The 15,976-nt window shown below is 35.7% G+C and overlaps 1 protein-coding gene across 1 annotated transcript; it reads right to left on the bottom strand.

Moving 5' to 3' along the window:
• Positions 1-2,376: 2,376 nt before the first annotated feature.
• LOC145786179 (uncharacterized) lies at positions 2,377-8,855 on the bottom strand. The gene is made up of 14 exons (XM_082597823.1): positions 8,726-8,855; positions 7,612-7,778; positions 7,255-7,435; positions 6,751-7,037; positions 6,538-6,647; positions 5,982-6,109; positions 5,206-5,330; positions 4,904-4,992; positions 4,548-4,716; positions 4,132-4,263; positions 3,632-3,699; positions 3,419-3,556; positions 3,038-3,140; positions 2,377-2,634 (listed from the first exon to the last, which is right to left on the bottom strand). Exons 1-14 carry the CDS (start codon positions 8,853-8,855, stop codon positions 2,377-2,379), a joined length of 2,085 nt encoding a protein of 694 aa, XP_082453949.1.
• Between the last annotated feature and the right edge of the window lie 7,121 nt (positions 8,856-15,976).

Below are 15,976 nucleotides of genomic sequence, written 5' to 3'. Positions count from 1 at the left end.
ATAGCATTTAAACTGAGCTAACGGAGCAGGAAGGATGATAAGATGTTTGAAATTTTGTGAAGCACAATAACTGCATTGGTCAGATTTGCATGGAGGCTATAAAGATGGTAGCAATTGGGCAGAAAATCAAACCGTAGCCTACAGGTCAGATTTGTAAGTGGGCCCCGCCTTTATGCCAGAACCTGAACGCAATGCCTGAAACTCGATTCAAAAAGTATTGTCAGAGACTAAAAGTTAAATTTCTGAATTATTTATATTGACAATAATTAAAACCAGTTATAGCCTATGGACTGCCAGGTAGCCTAAGTGATCCCAGAATTTGTCCAGACTTTTTCAAAGCTTCAAACCCAAACCGAAAGGGATGACTTGACTTACAGCTTTATTGTGAAATGTAGGGCAATGAATACCTTCTTATTATGATTTGATTATAGCAGGCCAGTGTCGTAGCTGGAAAGATTTTTTTAGGGCGATAAAAGCAATTGGTTGGGGGGGATATTTTAATGCTTGAAATGAAAAGTTAGTTTAAAAATATATCTACTGAATGCAGCCAAACTTTGTTTGCCATTTGTGGTTTACAAACAATGTCGCGGTTTGTTCTCCTTCAAATGTGACAAAATAGCTTCTTTACCATGGGTTTTACTATGTTCTCTTTCCAGGGTTAATGCGGATAACCTTTCTGTACTCATTGTTTTGGGAAAAGAAAAAGAAAATTTTGCCGACGGTGGCTCTCCCAGCCTCCACCTCCGTGGCTATGTTTCTTTAGGCCTAGTCTGTGGCGTAGCATGATTCGTTTGGTTAGGAGGAGCATTGTTTGTTTTCAATACCTGTTTGTCACACCTGAACGGGTAAGCTCAAATAAGCGTACAGTCATCCACATAGCTTATCTTGCTGCATTGTTAATACAACTTTCTACTGGCTGGAAACATTCTCACCTGAAGCAGATTGAGTAAAGATTTCACAAGCTGAAAACTATGTGCCACCTGAAATATCCATGTGACATTTGTTATTGTTGCGCAGTAACCCTTCCACTTTTTCTGAGTCATTCTCTCAAATAAGATTCTAGTTTCATTTATTTTTAGCTGGTCTTTCATTTCTTTATCTATCATTGAATGTCAATCACACTCAATAGCGTTGACAGGGGATCTAATGGACGGCCTACTTTTGAGCTTGGGCCTAGGATGATTTTAAGGGCCGAATCCTTTGCAAGGGGCCCAGAAGCTTGAAGAAAACACCTCATATTTTTTTTAATAAACCTATAGTGCTTTTTTTACAAAGTGTTTTGATTTAGGGCCAGAGGATCTCATTGGTTCCTAACCCAAAGTATCCTCCTAACAAGCCAGCTTTTACATATCGACTGGTGGTATACTTCATGGTGTAATTATAGATGATACAAACCGATGCAAACGTACAACGAATAATTTGTAGATAAAATTAACATTACCAAAAGTATTTTAATACAAGTCGTCTACTGTAGCCTACCGTGATTTGTGCAGTCGGGCAAAAAATATATGACTCCGACTCCTCGGTTTACAACCAGCCAACTCCAGCTTCAGTGTTGTCAGATTTTTAAGGGTTGTCAGATTTTTTGTCTAGTTTATTTTTTTAAATTTAATTTCACATAAAGTGTGATCGGAGTGGCAACTTTAACAAAAACTGACAAAAAGCCACACTTTTACTTTTATGTAAATATTTTGAGTGCAATACGGAGAACAAGAAATAATATTTTTAAAAAAGATTGCAACAAACAGTTTATTGTTTATCGTTTTGTATCAAGCCAGAGTCGGATTCGGCCTTTTTCAACCACTCCGACTCCGGACACCCCAAAATACCTCCAACTCCGACTCCACAACCCTGGTGATTTTACGTAAGTTTGCAATAATTACTATCAACTATTTAAAAATTAACATACACACAGGCCTACACTATTTGCAAGACAATTCGAAATAGTTTTTCAAGAAAATATACAAAGAACAAAAAAGAAAAAGGGCACAATGAAAATAGGTTTATACTGTCATGGCATACGAGTATATGATTTCTTGATTTGACGTGGAGATGTAATTAGGTCATCGATTGGTTTCTTTCGTTTAGCTGCTCATTTCTCTATCAAATATCCCATCATCCACTATCGTTCATGACCTATTGCCAAGCAACTACAGGAGATCTTGCACTTGAACATGGTCAAAATAGAGTTAAAAACAAGAGTTTGCCAACATGTCAAAAGGATTTTGTTGCTTATCTGATTCAATACACAATACCTTCACGCCTGGGTGGCGTGACTACTACTTATGTCACAAAACACGCTGAGCTTTGGGGCGAAACGCAAACAGAATGATACATGTAAGGTAGTGTTATGCAAGCTTGTCATTAGAAAACATATCAATACTCGTACAGAGGGTTAAGTAATTCTTTGAACGTCATATTATCTGGCTCCTTTATTTCTGAATCATCGTTGCAAGAACTCTTGCTGCTTGTGCTTGCCGAAGTTATACAAGCGGAGTCACCACTTAGTGAGAAGCAGCTCTCCTGGCTTCCTGTTTCGACGTATTCGAACACTGAATCAGATCCAAGCTCAGAATCACTTTTGTAAGTCGGAGTAAATGCAGAGTCCAAACTCACTCCCAACTTAACGTATGGCTGTAAACAATAACATGGCTCAATTTGATGCATGTCGCATCCAGGCGCATTGCCAGTGGTTGATTAGGAGAGATTATCATCTCATTTTGAGGGTAGTTGGCTCATATAATCATACTAGGCTAATAACGCATTTAGCAGTTTTAGATGATAATATTTAGTTTATTTAAAATATAACGTAACGTACTGTATTGTAATTCATGCTATTTCAAGCAAAACTTTCTCTATTCTCTCATCCAAAAGTGTTTGAAATCTTCTATAAAGAGTATAATATACTGTACATTGAGTTTTGCTTTTTTTATACAAAATTGCCTCAGCCTTTGCAATACAGTGTCGACAAACAGATAGTGCTTAACTAAAAGCAAGTTTTCAATCCATTCTCCAAGTAAACCACATAAGAACTCACCTGTGAAATCTGGAGTAAAGTGCTTTCAAAAAATCTTACGAGATCAGAAAAATCCGGCCGGTCTTTGCGATTCCATTCCCAGCAGCGTTTCATGAGGGAATATCTAAAATTAATCTTTGAAATGATTATATGCAGTGTATTGTTGCTTACATAATACAGTACTTCTGTAGGCTATATTAAACTAGCAAACAAATTTTTTAACAATACAAATGCTTGCATGATGCTTGCCATAGAAAAAATATTATAAAGTTTCTAATTGTTGTTTTCATTTTTGGAACCTGTTTAGAATTATCTTATTTTAGTTGAAATTTTCAAAAATATTGCTGAAACTCGATGCAGACAAACAACGGAACAATACCACAGAAAATATTTATATCTTACGTTGCAGCAGTGGAAAAGTCAGGTTTTTCCAGCCTCATCCCCTGGGCAAGCCTTCTAGAAAGCTGCTCAACTGGTACTCCAAGGTAGGGCTGAGCTCCCATTGAAAACATCTCCCACAGCAAGACTCCATACGACCATCTGCATAAAAAATGGGTTTATGCAATGAATTGATGCAGTGATGTTACACTTAATTGATTAGCGCAGAATACGTACACATCTGATTTGGCAGAGAATGTATTTTCCAGTAAGGCTTCTGGGGCAGTCCATTTTGCAGGAGTGATCTGTCAATCAACAACACGTGATGTAACATTTGGTGACGCAAAGACGGTTGTATTGCAGTCACATCTCAACAATGGAACTTGAAAATCACATTGTTTGAAATTTTATCTTTCTAACTGGTGAGGTTGCAATAGTCATAGCAGGATATCGCTTATCAACTTTAACATTTTGCTTCCCTTTTACTGTAACTAATCTTTATATTTTAACCATCGATTTTTTAAACAGTCTGTTGACAAGTAATCTTTTCTGCACTTTTATGGTATGGAATATTAGCCTGGAGTTAATGAGCAATAAAACAACTAAAATAGCCATCTGTTATTTTTGCATTGTTTCAACATTTGCAGCTTTTGCATCGTTTCAACAGTTATCTTAAACTTACAAAAAATAAAGTAAACACAGCCTGATCACACAAGTTTTTATATTTTTTCACGTACAGCTGGGCTATGAATCTTATAGTATTCTTGTTGGAGGTTTCGGATTTGTTTCGAGAGACCAAAATCAGCTATTTTAATAACTTTGTCGGATGTAAGAAGAACATTTCTGGCAGCCAAATCTCTGTGAACAATCTGCAAAACAACAAAAAGATTTTGTTTTTATCTGGTTTACAATTAACGCAACATTGCATCGTTTATTAAAACGTGACTGACTAATCAGGTGACAAAATTTAGGCGGCTTTATATGCAGGGAACCCCATAAGATGAATGGAATTCAAAAAACAAAGGGCTGTTTGAAATGAAGTACTGTAAATATGATCTTGATCTTTGACCAGCTAAAAATAAAACGACAGTGCAAATACAGTCTCTCTATCAATACACCGTTCTGTTCAAAAGGCTGGATGAACATAACTCACATTTTTGTTTGCTAGATGCTGCATTCCTCTTGCTGCTTGATAAGCAAACGAAGCTAAATCTTTAACTGTCAAGTCTTTTCCGATCACAACGTTACTTTGCTCTCCATCGGCAAGCTTGGACATTTCCGCGATTTGGTTTGAGTACTTGACCGAGAGATCTGGAGACAATCTGGAACGAAATTCGATTTTATCCTGAAAATCCAACAGTAGTTTTTTTCGCAACAGTGTAAACGATAGTATACTGTAGGTTTGCGTATAATGGGAATATAACCAGACATTAATTCGTGAACCTAATGTGCTGTTGCTTATTTGGGTTATTTTAACTCATTCAAAGACAATTTTATTTAATGCTTTACCGTCGGTTTTGCAAATAAACTTTGAGATTTCCTTCACTTGCCATTTCCATCAGCAAAATTGGAGGCTTTTTCATCACGTGATCCATGCCCTGAAAAACATATTTCTCCGCTATCATTTTTACTACAAAACACGGAACGCCTTAAAATGCCAGACTAGAATAAGTTTTGCTTCTTTTGCTTTTGCGGTAGCAGTAGTTTTATCAACCAATATTTCTTGAACATGTTCGTGTTCCGATAAATAACATACTAACTTGTTTAAATGTGTGTACATTGATACCAATCAACCCTTTTCATGTACTTACAATGTCTTCTAGTGTATCGAGCAAAATGCTCCCGATAAGAGCTACCACGTTGCAATGACGACCTGCTTTCAGAAGAGTCAAACCTTCGGCAAGGAAAAGCCCTAATTCTTTTGTCTTACAGCCGTCTGCAGAATACAGTGTAATATAACGTTAATTTAGTACAATGTAATGTTAATATGTGACATAATGACTGATATCAATGTAAACTTGCATTCGATGCATTTTTTAATACAATTGCACAAATAACTTGAGTGCAGTTTTTTAAATGGGAAGAAAACTGTGGCGTTAATTAAAGTACAATCATAAATGGGAAATAAAAACATTGTTATCATATTCTTTGCATAAGATTCTCATCGTCTGTTTGTGTGGTAACAAATTGATGCAAAAAAATGGATTAAAATAATGATGTAAGTAAAAGCACCAGTTATTGAGCAGCTTATCTAACGAATGGATGCTGTTTCCAGGAGAAATAGATTAAAAAACCCAGAACCAAACAACCAAGTTGACATGGTTAATTGGTTATACTCTACATAATACATGAAGTGTACATGACACCATTTAATTGATTAGATAAATTAATATAAATAATGAAACATTAATTAGGTCAATGAACCAGATTTAAAAAGTAAATAGAGAAACTTTGTAACGGTTTCATTCAACGTTTCAACGTTTTCAAACGTTTAAATGAATCTTCTTAATGGTTTAAGTTAGTTGCTATCAACTTGCTGACTTTGTGCAGAAATCAGCAATCAATTGCCTGTTATTGAAAATCTCACCGTTTAGTCTTTTTACTGCAACTGTGCGTATGTTGCCATCATTTTGTAGCAGCTCCCCTCTATAAACGTGGCCAAAGTTGCCTGTTCCAAGGATAATGGGCATTGAATGTTCCACGTCACATTTTACACTGCAAGCGAAAAATATGGTGTTTCTTTGCAATAATAATAACTTATTATACACCGCTTGGGTACAAATTAGCACCAATAAAAAGTCTCCATAATTGGCAATTTTCAGCCAACTATCGCAGTTCTTCCGAATTGTGCTTTGTAAGAGATCGAACCATTCACATGAAAGTTGGTGATGCATTCTTTGCAATACGGTTGGTAATGGCTGCGGCATATTTGCTATAGCTCGGTTGCTAAGAAAATATAGGCCTACTTTGTGACATGAGATGCATAAATGCATGTGCGCGATTTTAAATATATTTGCATGATGACATCAGCACGAAGAAAGTAAAAAAATAAAAAATACGTTAAAAACCAAACAGACAGAGCTTATTTCCTTTAAATTAATAATTAATGTAGTTCGGAAACTTGAAGCTTTGTTGCTGATTACTTTTGCCTGTTAACTTCATTGCTCCTAAGCATGTCCCATTCCACATCGGTGACGAAAGGAAAAAAAGCTTTGTATCTTTCTGTGTTGACATAAATTGGTTCCTTTTCATCCTAAAAATAAATAAAATATTGTACAAGCCAAATTATACATGTTGTAATTTGGGTAATGGAAGTATTGAAAACCCTCATTTAGACACTAATAATATTCATTTACTTCTTGAGAAAGATCATTGTGACTAGTTTCTTGAAAAAGTTTCTTTTTCTCTTCTTCACATAATTCCAAGAAGGTTTGTCTTCCTGAATTTCCAAGGGAAGCAAGGGGTATGCCAGCTGTTTCCGTGTCTTTTCTGCTTGTCTTCTTTGGGCTTTGATTGATCAGTTTACAAAAAGATATGAAAACAACAATTGTCAAGATGACTCCTCCTATGATCCCAGCCACAATGATGGGATTAAGATCTTTGATATCAACGTCTTGAGAAGAAGAACTAGAACTTTGGCGAACTGAAAAATGATAAAATTTTGATAGCAGTTTTGTCAACGTACATATTCATCATGTTTTTTAACCTGCACAAACCACTAGAAACAAAACTCAGTAGGCTGACATCTCACAAGTCATGCAGTTTTCAAGTCAATGTGCCTTAAATAGTGCGGATTGAAATGAACTGCACGGTACAACTGAACGTTCGCTTCAACTCATACCCGATAGCCTACATCTTACCTAAGTTTGCTCCTTCAATAGTAACAACATAGTCCATTCGGAAGAGAAAGGTTTTAGAATATGGTCCTTTCGACACAGCCAATGTGCACGAGTAGTTGCCTGCATCATTGTGGTTTATGTTGGTCATGTTCAACTGTGTTCCGTTTAGAGAGAGTTTCTTATCGAAGCCAATCATCTCTATCTGTTAAAAGTTTGCAAAGTTTTCAAATTGAAAATAAAGCAGGACGTTATGAAAAGGTAGCCTAGTCATAGTTGTAAGACGGCTTCTTTAATTTATGAATTTTTTGTAACCGACAAACACTTAGAACCTTAAATATGACAATTATGTTTCTTTTGCATTGAACGTTTTGACAGCACCTTGCCTAAGATGTTGTGAATGCGATGTCCATTTTTCCACCATTGGAGAACAACATGAGGTGCTCTCTTCAAATTTCCTCTAAAACCAATGAGGCTACAGTCGAGCAGAGCGTTTGAACCCACTGTCTGATGAAAAGTGTCATTTGACCATCCTTTCCTATAGAGCGCTGTAAAGCAAAAGAAGGATTTGATTGATGTAATACAATTCGGTAAATTAACACTCAAAACATGCACTCACGAGCTATTGTAATAGAATTTTGGTACCTACATATTGTTTGTATCAAGCTCATGAAATGCTTTTGAAATACTTGATCATGAACTGTGACAGTTAAAACTATCTATCACCAATCATGCATTTTAAATAATTAAAAGTTTATTGAACTGGAGATTAAACATGTACGTTGTACAAATTGGAGGATCAATCACTTCTAAGTGCGCCTTTGAATTGTTGCCGCAATTTATGGATACTAATACTTCTACAACTTAAAAGACATAGCTTATAGCTGAAACCATAATTAAATGAATAAACTGTTTGAGATTACTTTAATTGCTTCTTCTATATCCCCACCAACCGGCTGTATCACTGCGAGCTAATGGCCTAATTCCTTGGTCTCAAGTAAAACATTATCAAGTAATGACGCGTCAACAAAGTTTTATTAGTAATTTTTGATCAGAGATAGCCTACAACTAAACTTTTCTAAATATCTGTTTGCATTGGTTTTGAATCTGTGTGAAAGTTTTCTTTAGCACATCAGAATTTAAAAGTACGCGCATTTTAATATTTTACTCATTTAGTGCTGTAACATTTTTGAATTATTTAAGTAAAACTTTATGCCATATTGTCACTTGCGCAAGCCTTTAAAAGTCAAATCTAACAAAATGAAACTCGAACATCTTAAAAACGGTTGGCTACAGACATTTTGAAAACCAACGTCGAGAATACGCTTGCAGCAAAAATACAGCCATCTCTGATTGAAATTTTCTGTTCACCAGTGCAATTTGTCATTGTCAGATGGTCAGTACAATAGCCTAATTCACAAGTCACAAAAGCAGTTCTATAATTTTACCTGACAAGAAGACTAAAATGAAACAAAAATAAACCTGAAAAACTGACCTTCTTTAAACTTCTTTATTCGTTTTTCCAATTGCTTGTTTGCCACGTTGTACTGATTTTCATCATGTTCTTTCGCAGCAGATATGACAACGATTAATAGGCAAAAAACACAAAATAATTTTAAAAGCATCTTTTACGTGACTTATATCTAAATTACAGTAAGAAGAACAGCATATACATATTATACAGTACAGTCTATGGTGCGATCTCAACTCTTAAACCAGGTAGTCACTTAAATTGATGCAGTTCTTCACGAAGTCTGGCCAGGTTGTTGCCTTGTGCTTTATAGTAGCTAAACATCTGCACCACATTTACTGACCATCTGAGAAGTAGCTTACAGCAAATAAAATCGTCAACTGTGAAAGAGTTTGATTGCATTGCCAAGATATTTATATAGGCCTGGAGTCTTCGCTGCTTTGTGAGACATGAGCGTTCCATTTAAAGAAAGCTGAACAGTTTTGTATGGTTATCTTTGATATAAAACATACACTAAAAAAAAACTGAATTTGTCACATCCTACAAAACAAATTTGAAGTAGCCCAACAAGCGTTTGTTTCACAACGCATTTCTTTTCTAATAGACACTAAAAAAATATTTCCTCATAATTAAAGTTGTTTTAACGCCTAAACGAAATCTACAGCTCACCACAAACTTATACGAAACCAACAAATAATGAAAAGACAAATGCTTAAAAACTTGTAAAGCTTCATTAAAATTTTTGTATTATTAAAAATCTAGCTATTGATTCTTTCTTTGTTAATCAACGTTTTTATTTAAGGATGATAAACTGGTCAGAAGTAGCTACTTCCTGCCACGGAAGCCGAGACAGTTCAACAAACTCAAGAGAACATGGTTTGCCACTCAGTGTCTGGTTTCTGTTTGATCAAGTGACCCTGCGTCAGTATGATTATGGCCTTTATCTTGTTTAGTAACTGTTGCTATATTTCGATAAGAGCCTTTCAATAACTGATCACAATTTAGAAAGTAAAAATGAAATACTTATCAGCGAAGTCGAGTAAGCAAAGTAAAGTAAAACTTTCTCTTTGAGTTTGAATTTAATTAAAACTATCAAAAATAATAACTTGGAGCTTCTTTTGGAAACTGTGAATTGATTGGAGTTTCCAAGTGTGAAATTGTCAAAACCAGGTTTTAAGATATTGTACTTGTATTGTACTGTAAATCCAATTGGAAAAAGGTTTTCTAAAGACAGCTTGCAACAAAGCACTACTAGTCTCAATTTCCTGTATACATTGTTCATTAAGAGAAAATCGCAGCTCGCACCATATTTTGCTTCTGTGCATACAAGGTAGTAGGTGACAGCACAAAAGTTAAAAGCCATCATTAAACATGAATGAATTATCATCAAGTTACTTCCTCATTTATCTTATCGTCCATGTTTACTCTTTTGTCTGCTTTCAATTTTTTGGGTGTTAATTTTTCACCATATCTTTAAAACAAACACTTGAAAAAGGTGTTTCCGATTGCTACATGTTTATCATTAGAACTTTTCATGACTTAGTTTTTTCAGAATATTTCAGTTCAATATCTTTTAACATAGTCCACAATTTTACAAGTAATTTAAACATGCCATTACAATGCATAATAGGACGATGTAACTACAAATGAGCAATTTTGTTTATAAATTTTCAAGACTGCTTTGTTAAGGCAATATAACACTTCATTTTCAAAACAAATCTTTATCTTCCTCGTCGTTTGAGCATCTGGGGCAGAGGATCTATTCTTTTACAACCCCAAATTCACGATGTTTCTGGACTCGACTGGAAGGCTACTTGTGATACTACCAAATTTCGCATTAAGATGATATAAGTTTTGTGTTCTGTCCACTTGAATGATTTCAGGAATATTTAAAATTAAAAAACCTTCACAACTGCTTGAGCCATTTTTATCATCGTCTAATTCTGATAATATCATTTTTTAAATTGAAAAAGTAATTACAGCTTGCACAACATTTTGCATACTTGACCAAATACCATGACAATGCACTTGTTGAGTAGTGAAAAAGTGATCCCAGCCAGCAAATCAATCTTTTTTTACATTGATACAACGTTTAAAACCGTGCTGACGTTTAAGATTAAGAACTAATTTCCTGTCCTGGATGGCATTTTTCTTATACTCTCGTTCTGTCCTCCCAAAATTATCGAGTCAGCAAGAAAAACATCTTCCATCATGCGCTGTTGACTGCAACACCTTCTATTAGACCATGTTACTTTTTCAACTGCAGATCTAACGCTTTTATTGATGCCAACCACAGCAAAACACCAGTGGCTCCAACTTGACGAGTGAAAAACATGAAACATATGGCGGAATATTGACATACATGTGTTTATTTCTATGATTCACAGATTAAGGAGATATGAAAGGAACTCATCAAACAACACACACTATTGATGGTTTTTCTTTATCTTAAAATTGAACATTAGTTCTTTCACTGAAAAGAGAATGGTTTTCTTCATTTTGTGTAGGCTAAGATATCAGGTCATTGGGATACACATGACATCGTTTATGTCATAAGTTTGCACTATGGCAACAACTCTGCGTTGTTTCGTTTGCTTCAAAATAAAACTAAAAAAAAACATGTGAAAAAAGTTTTAAAGCATTATGCTGTATTCTTTTTGACGTTTTCTTTGTGAAAGAAATTCCTTTTGCTTTGTAATTGAAACTAAAGCGAAGTGTATTCTTTCGAAGGCGCCAATTGTCATAATACCGCGTTACTCGCTAGCTTTTGTGCAGAAACAGTGGACGGGACTCTCTGGAAATAAATTGCCTACATTATCAATTGGTACTGCTATTTTCCATTCATCAAATGCTGGCATTTGCACAACAATCTAACCTCTTAGTGTAATTTATCAAGAATCGATTTCGCTATAGTAGTAGCATCTTCAGCTAGCACATGTAAAGAAGAAAATTTGAAAAATACGTAAAAAGAACAAATAAAGCAAACTCCGATATTCTCAACACGCATAAAAATTCTGTTTTAAATAGATGGTTACATAAAATTAAAATAAAAAGCTGCAAGCCTCTAAAACTGGTATCCTGCCACGATTTCCAACAATGTACTGATACAAAATTCAAGAAATACATAAACATTATCATCCATCAAGTAAATTACAACTGTTCAACAAGACGAATACAAAGAAAAACGCAATTTAGTTTACAGTCCACTGCCATAAGTTTACATTGATATAACGTCAAAAAGAATAAAGTGTTAATGGGCATGGTTAAATAATCTACACTACAGGGGTCGGAGGTTGCTGATGACATAGGATTAACCAAAACAACTAAATGGTTGGTCGAATCAACTTCCGTATGTTAATGGTAGCTTTGATTTTATGTAGCCATTTATCTTCATCATCATCATTTTGTTCCTTCCTCGTATGGAGGGTTGGATACAATGCGCCATTGTTCTCGACCATGAGCTGTGCGTACTGCACATTCATAAGTTAATTTTGTCCATTTTGTGATGTTTGTTGTCCAAATCATTCTTGGTCTGCCTTTACTTCTTTTACCGTTTATCTTCCCTTCTATTAATGATCTTTGTAAGGAATTTTGCCTTATTGTGTGTCAGAAATACTTCAATTTTCTTCTTTTGATTGTTTGTAAGAGCATTTTGCTTGAATTGAATTTGGAGAGTACTTCATCTATCTTCAGCGATGTCTAAATATTGTTTGTTGGGTTGTTCGGCGAAAGTAACGAAAAAGCAGTCTGTCAAAGCTGGTTTCTTTTTCAGTTCAATGCTGTGAAATTTTGCATAATGTTTCAATACTGCTGCTTTGTCACCGGATTTATCAGAGTAATTAAAGCTGTCCCAAACAGATCTACGTGTGGCCCAACGTGTGGAAAACTTTGTGATGGTTTGTCCATGACATATAGTGCACGTTGCAATGCATATTCCGTAATTTTGGCAAGTTAATTTTTGTTTGAGACTAAAATTTTTGTTGGGTTTACATTTAATATAGGTGCATTCTTTTATCATAAGCTTATGCGTTTCATGGTTACCGCATAGTGCACCTTTGCCGCATGGTTTAGAGTAGCCATTGGTTGGTGTTTCTGCATTCAGGGCAATTTTTTTGTATTTTGTAAGTAAATTTCCCAGCGCGCTTGGCTTTTTATATGTAATCATTTCATTGGGCTGCAGTTTTTTTCTGCGTTGGTGGTCTTGAGAAAACTGGGAATTGATGTAGGCCAGATTACTCTGTTGGTTTATTATCATTATCAATCATTATCAGGGGCGCCGGAACGGTGTTTGACTAGGGGGGGGAGGCAGGATTATGAAAAAAGGGAACTTTTGTTGCTGAAAGGCGAATTTTTTTAAGTTTTAAGATAAGATATAGCGATAATGCTCATCTATCAGCTCACTATCGAGTAATGATACAATTAGTGTCCGGTATACAAAGAAGGGCATCATGCTATGTTACAGTAGCGCACCCAGAAAAGAAGTTTGGGAGGGGCTAGTTCAGAAATGTCGGCCGAGTGATTTGCGACAATAGTGACAGTGACAATTGGCCAATACCCATCCCTTTGATTAATATTTAAAGGCATTCACAGCCAGTAGCGTAGCCAGGAATGTTGAAAGGGGGGGGGGGAGGTTGACGGCCGGCAGGCGAAGCCCGACGGCGTTTTCGCCTAAAACGACACCCAGCGGCGGGGAGTTTGGGGGGCTCTCCCAGAAAATTTTGAAAAATTACTTTGAATTGGTGCATTCTAAGAGCATTTTCGACAACAATGTGGGTATGAATATTCCTGTAAAATGGTGCTGTCTGGTGGCATAGCAAAAGGATATTCATGTTTTCTTTGGCATTTTTCCGAAATAAAACTAAGTCTCTACGTTTTTTTGTTGCTAATTCCTGGCTGAGATATTTGAATGTTTGGTATTGGCAAAACTCGCTCTTTTAATGCAGTTTCGCTTAAAATCATGCAAACTTTGTTTTAAAGACATAAAGAAATTGAAAGCATTATTCTCAATATCGTGACTTAACACGCGTGCCAAAGGAGGGTGTTGAAATCCCCCCCTTGGCTACGCCACTGCTCACAACCCACCGGTTGCCGATACATCAGGATTCGTTCTCTCAATCAGATTAAAAGTTGGCCTAATGAACCCCATGCTACTAGCACCATCAGCTTCCTCATCCCTATACGTCCACTCTTGCAATCTTCTAAAGATCTCGACGTTTTCGTCATGTATGACAAAATAGAATTAGCTTTTCGTTTGCCAACACAAATAAGTGCGAAAACAACAACTAGCACGAAAACAGTTTCAAACAAAACACTAATTTTGTAAACAATAAATTTGATGTGGACGTTTTTTCTACTTACAAAACATTCAAACTTAGTTCGTATTTTCAACTAAAGTCCCAGACGCCTTCGTCTCTCTGCTCAAACGTCGTATACAGTTTTACATGTCCGTGTGATTCGGCATTGACGTACGGTACATCGGTACGTATGTCCACCAGACATTTGACCACGAAAGTACAGGAGCATCTGAATTTTATAGGGAGTTAAAGAAAAGTGCAATTAAAGACCATATCATGGAGTGTTCTTTTTGCACTGATCGAAAATTCTCTGCCGACTAATTTAAAATTTTACGCAAAGACAAATCCCAATTTGACACCAAAATTTAGGAAGCACTGTTAATCAAACGCTGTAACTCAAATTTAAACAAATAATTATTTGCTGGAGGCGAGTCCATTCTCTTTAACATTTACTTGATGTAGCCTATCACCTTCCCTGTGGAGCAAGTTTTTTCGTAGGTAGTTATTTATGTAACTTAGTTGCCTTTTCCTAATGGAATTTTACCTTCAAGAAGTTGAAATTTATTGCATTATTATAAATATTTTCAGATTCCTGATGAGGGCTTAAGTTAAACCGAAAACGTTCAACTGTTAAAACTATTTTTAAGTTAAATATGTAAAATATATTGTTATAATGCTCAGCCCTGTTGTATTGTTGTGTCTTATTCATACTTAACCTGTAAGCAAAATGTATAGGCTAAATGAGGAGCATACAAAAACTTCATTTTTAGTGGCGGGTTTGGGGGGGGCTTGAGCCCCCTTAGCCCCATGCTGGGTGCGCTACAGCTATGTTACAATGATGCAACCTACTGTGTTGCAGAATTTTGTGCCGTGAATATTATTTTGAGGCAAAAATAAAAGAATATAATTAGGCTAAAAGCGAATAGCAGAAATTATTATATTGCAAAATGTGCAGTAGCTTACATGACCTTAAAAGAGCACCATTTTCCCCCTGCCCCTCCATCCACAGAAAAATTGGGGGCGGAGGGCATTGCCCCCCGCTTCCGGCACGCCTGATCATTATCAATTATTCAATTATCAATTGTTTATGTATTGTACTGGCTTCGAATGGATAGAGTTATATGTTTATAACTTGTGCATACTCTCCTTTCATCAAACAAAGCAAGTTAGGGTTGTGTTCGTAAACCAAGATGTTTGCAAATTGCAATTCATCTTTTTATGCACTTCAGACAACATTTATATAAAATAACATTTTCATCATTTTTTCTTCTTGTATAAGTGGTACCATGCAACAATAAGTCGCTACCTGTTGCTTTGTACGCACTGTCGTCAAAAACAAGCATCCAACGTCCACTCACATCTACAGTAAAAGTATTTTTAATTAAGCTGCAAAGTGCAACCTATCCATTTTTTTTAGACAAGGTTACATGTTTAGTTGTAAGCAAAATTAATCAAAAATTGATGTAGTTTCTTTAGGCTAACATTTTTTCCCAAACTGGAAGTGGAGCTACAGATTCTAGTAAAACCTGATCATGTCTTATCAAAACAGATAACCTCGTTTGACACCCGGCTTAAACTAGTTATTCAAAAACACAGCTCAACTCTACCCAGGAAGTTGGGTAGGCGTAGTTGCTGAAGTTAATTAAACAACTTGAAATTGTCATCATAACTCATGCTGTTCAGAACAAGAAATGTAATTTGATCGCAAAAATTAATCATACAAATTGGACGTTTCCTATGAAGCAAAGCCTGCATTAGATAAAAAATCTTTCAAGGAAAGTCAAGCTTTTTTAATTTGGAAGAAGTCAACACGCATGAAATTAGTTTAGAGATGCAATAATACATTTGTTTAGACAAAATTATAAACTCTAATTATGAACTATCAGCCATGTATTGATATCTTCACGGTATTAAAAACTATTATAGCAATTGGAGAAAGTAGGAATCTGGTCTGTTCAGTGCCTCTTAAACAGGTCATAGA

This window comes from Aplidium turbinatum, chromosome 17 (assembly GCF_918807975.1).
Source record: "Aplidium turbinatum chromosome 17, kaAplTurb1.1, whole genome shotgun sequence".
Classification (NCBI taxonomy): Eukaryota; Metazoa; Chordata; class Ascidiacea; order Aplousobranchia; family Polyclinidae; genus Aplidium; species Aplidium turbinatum.
The sequence above is the reverse complement of the archived record's forward strand: the minus strand, read 5'-3'. Positions and strand labels throughout refer to the sequence as shown.

Coding starts and splice junctions, on each gene's coding strand:
- LOC145786179 (XM_082597823.1), bottom strand. CDS start 8,855: ATGCTTTTAAAATTATTTTGTGTTTTTTGCCTATTAATCGTTGTCATA. Junction 7,436..7,611: donor TTCACAACATCTTAGGCAAG/GTGCTGTCAAAA, acceptor AACTTTTAACAG/ATAGAGATGATTGGCTTCGA. Junction 6,648..6,750: donor ACAATGATCTTTCTCAAGAA/GTAAATGAATAT, acceptor ATTTATTTTTAG/GATGAAAAGGAACCAATTTA.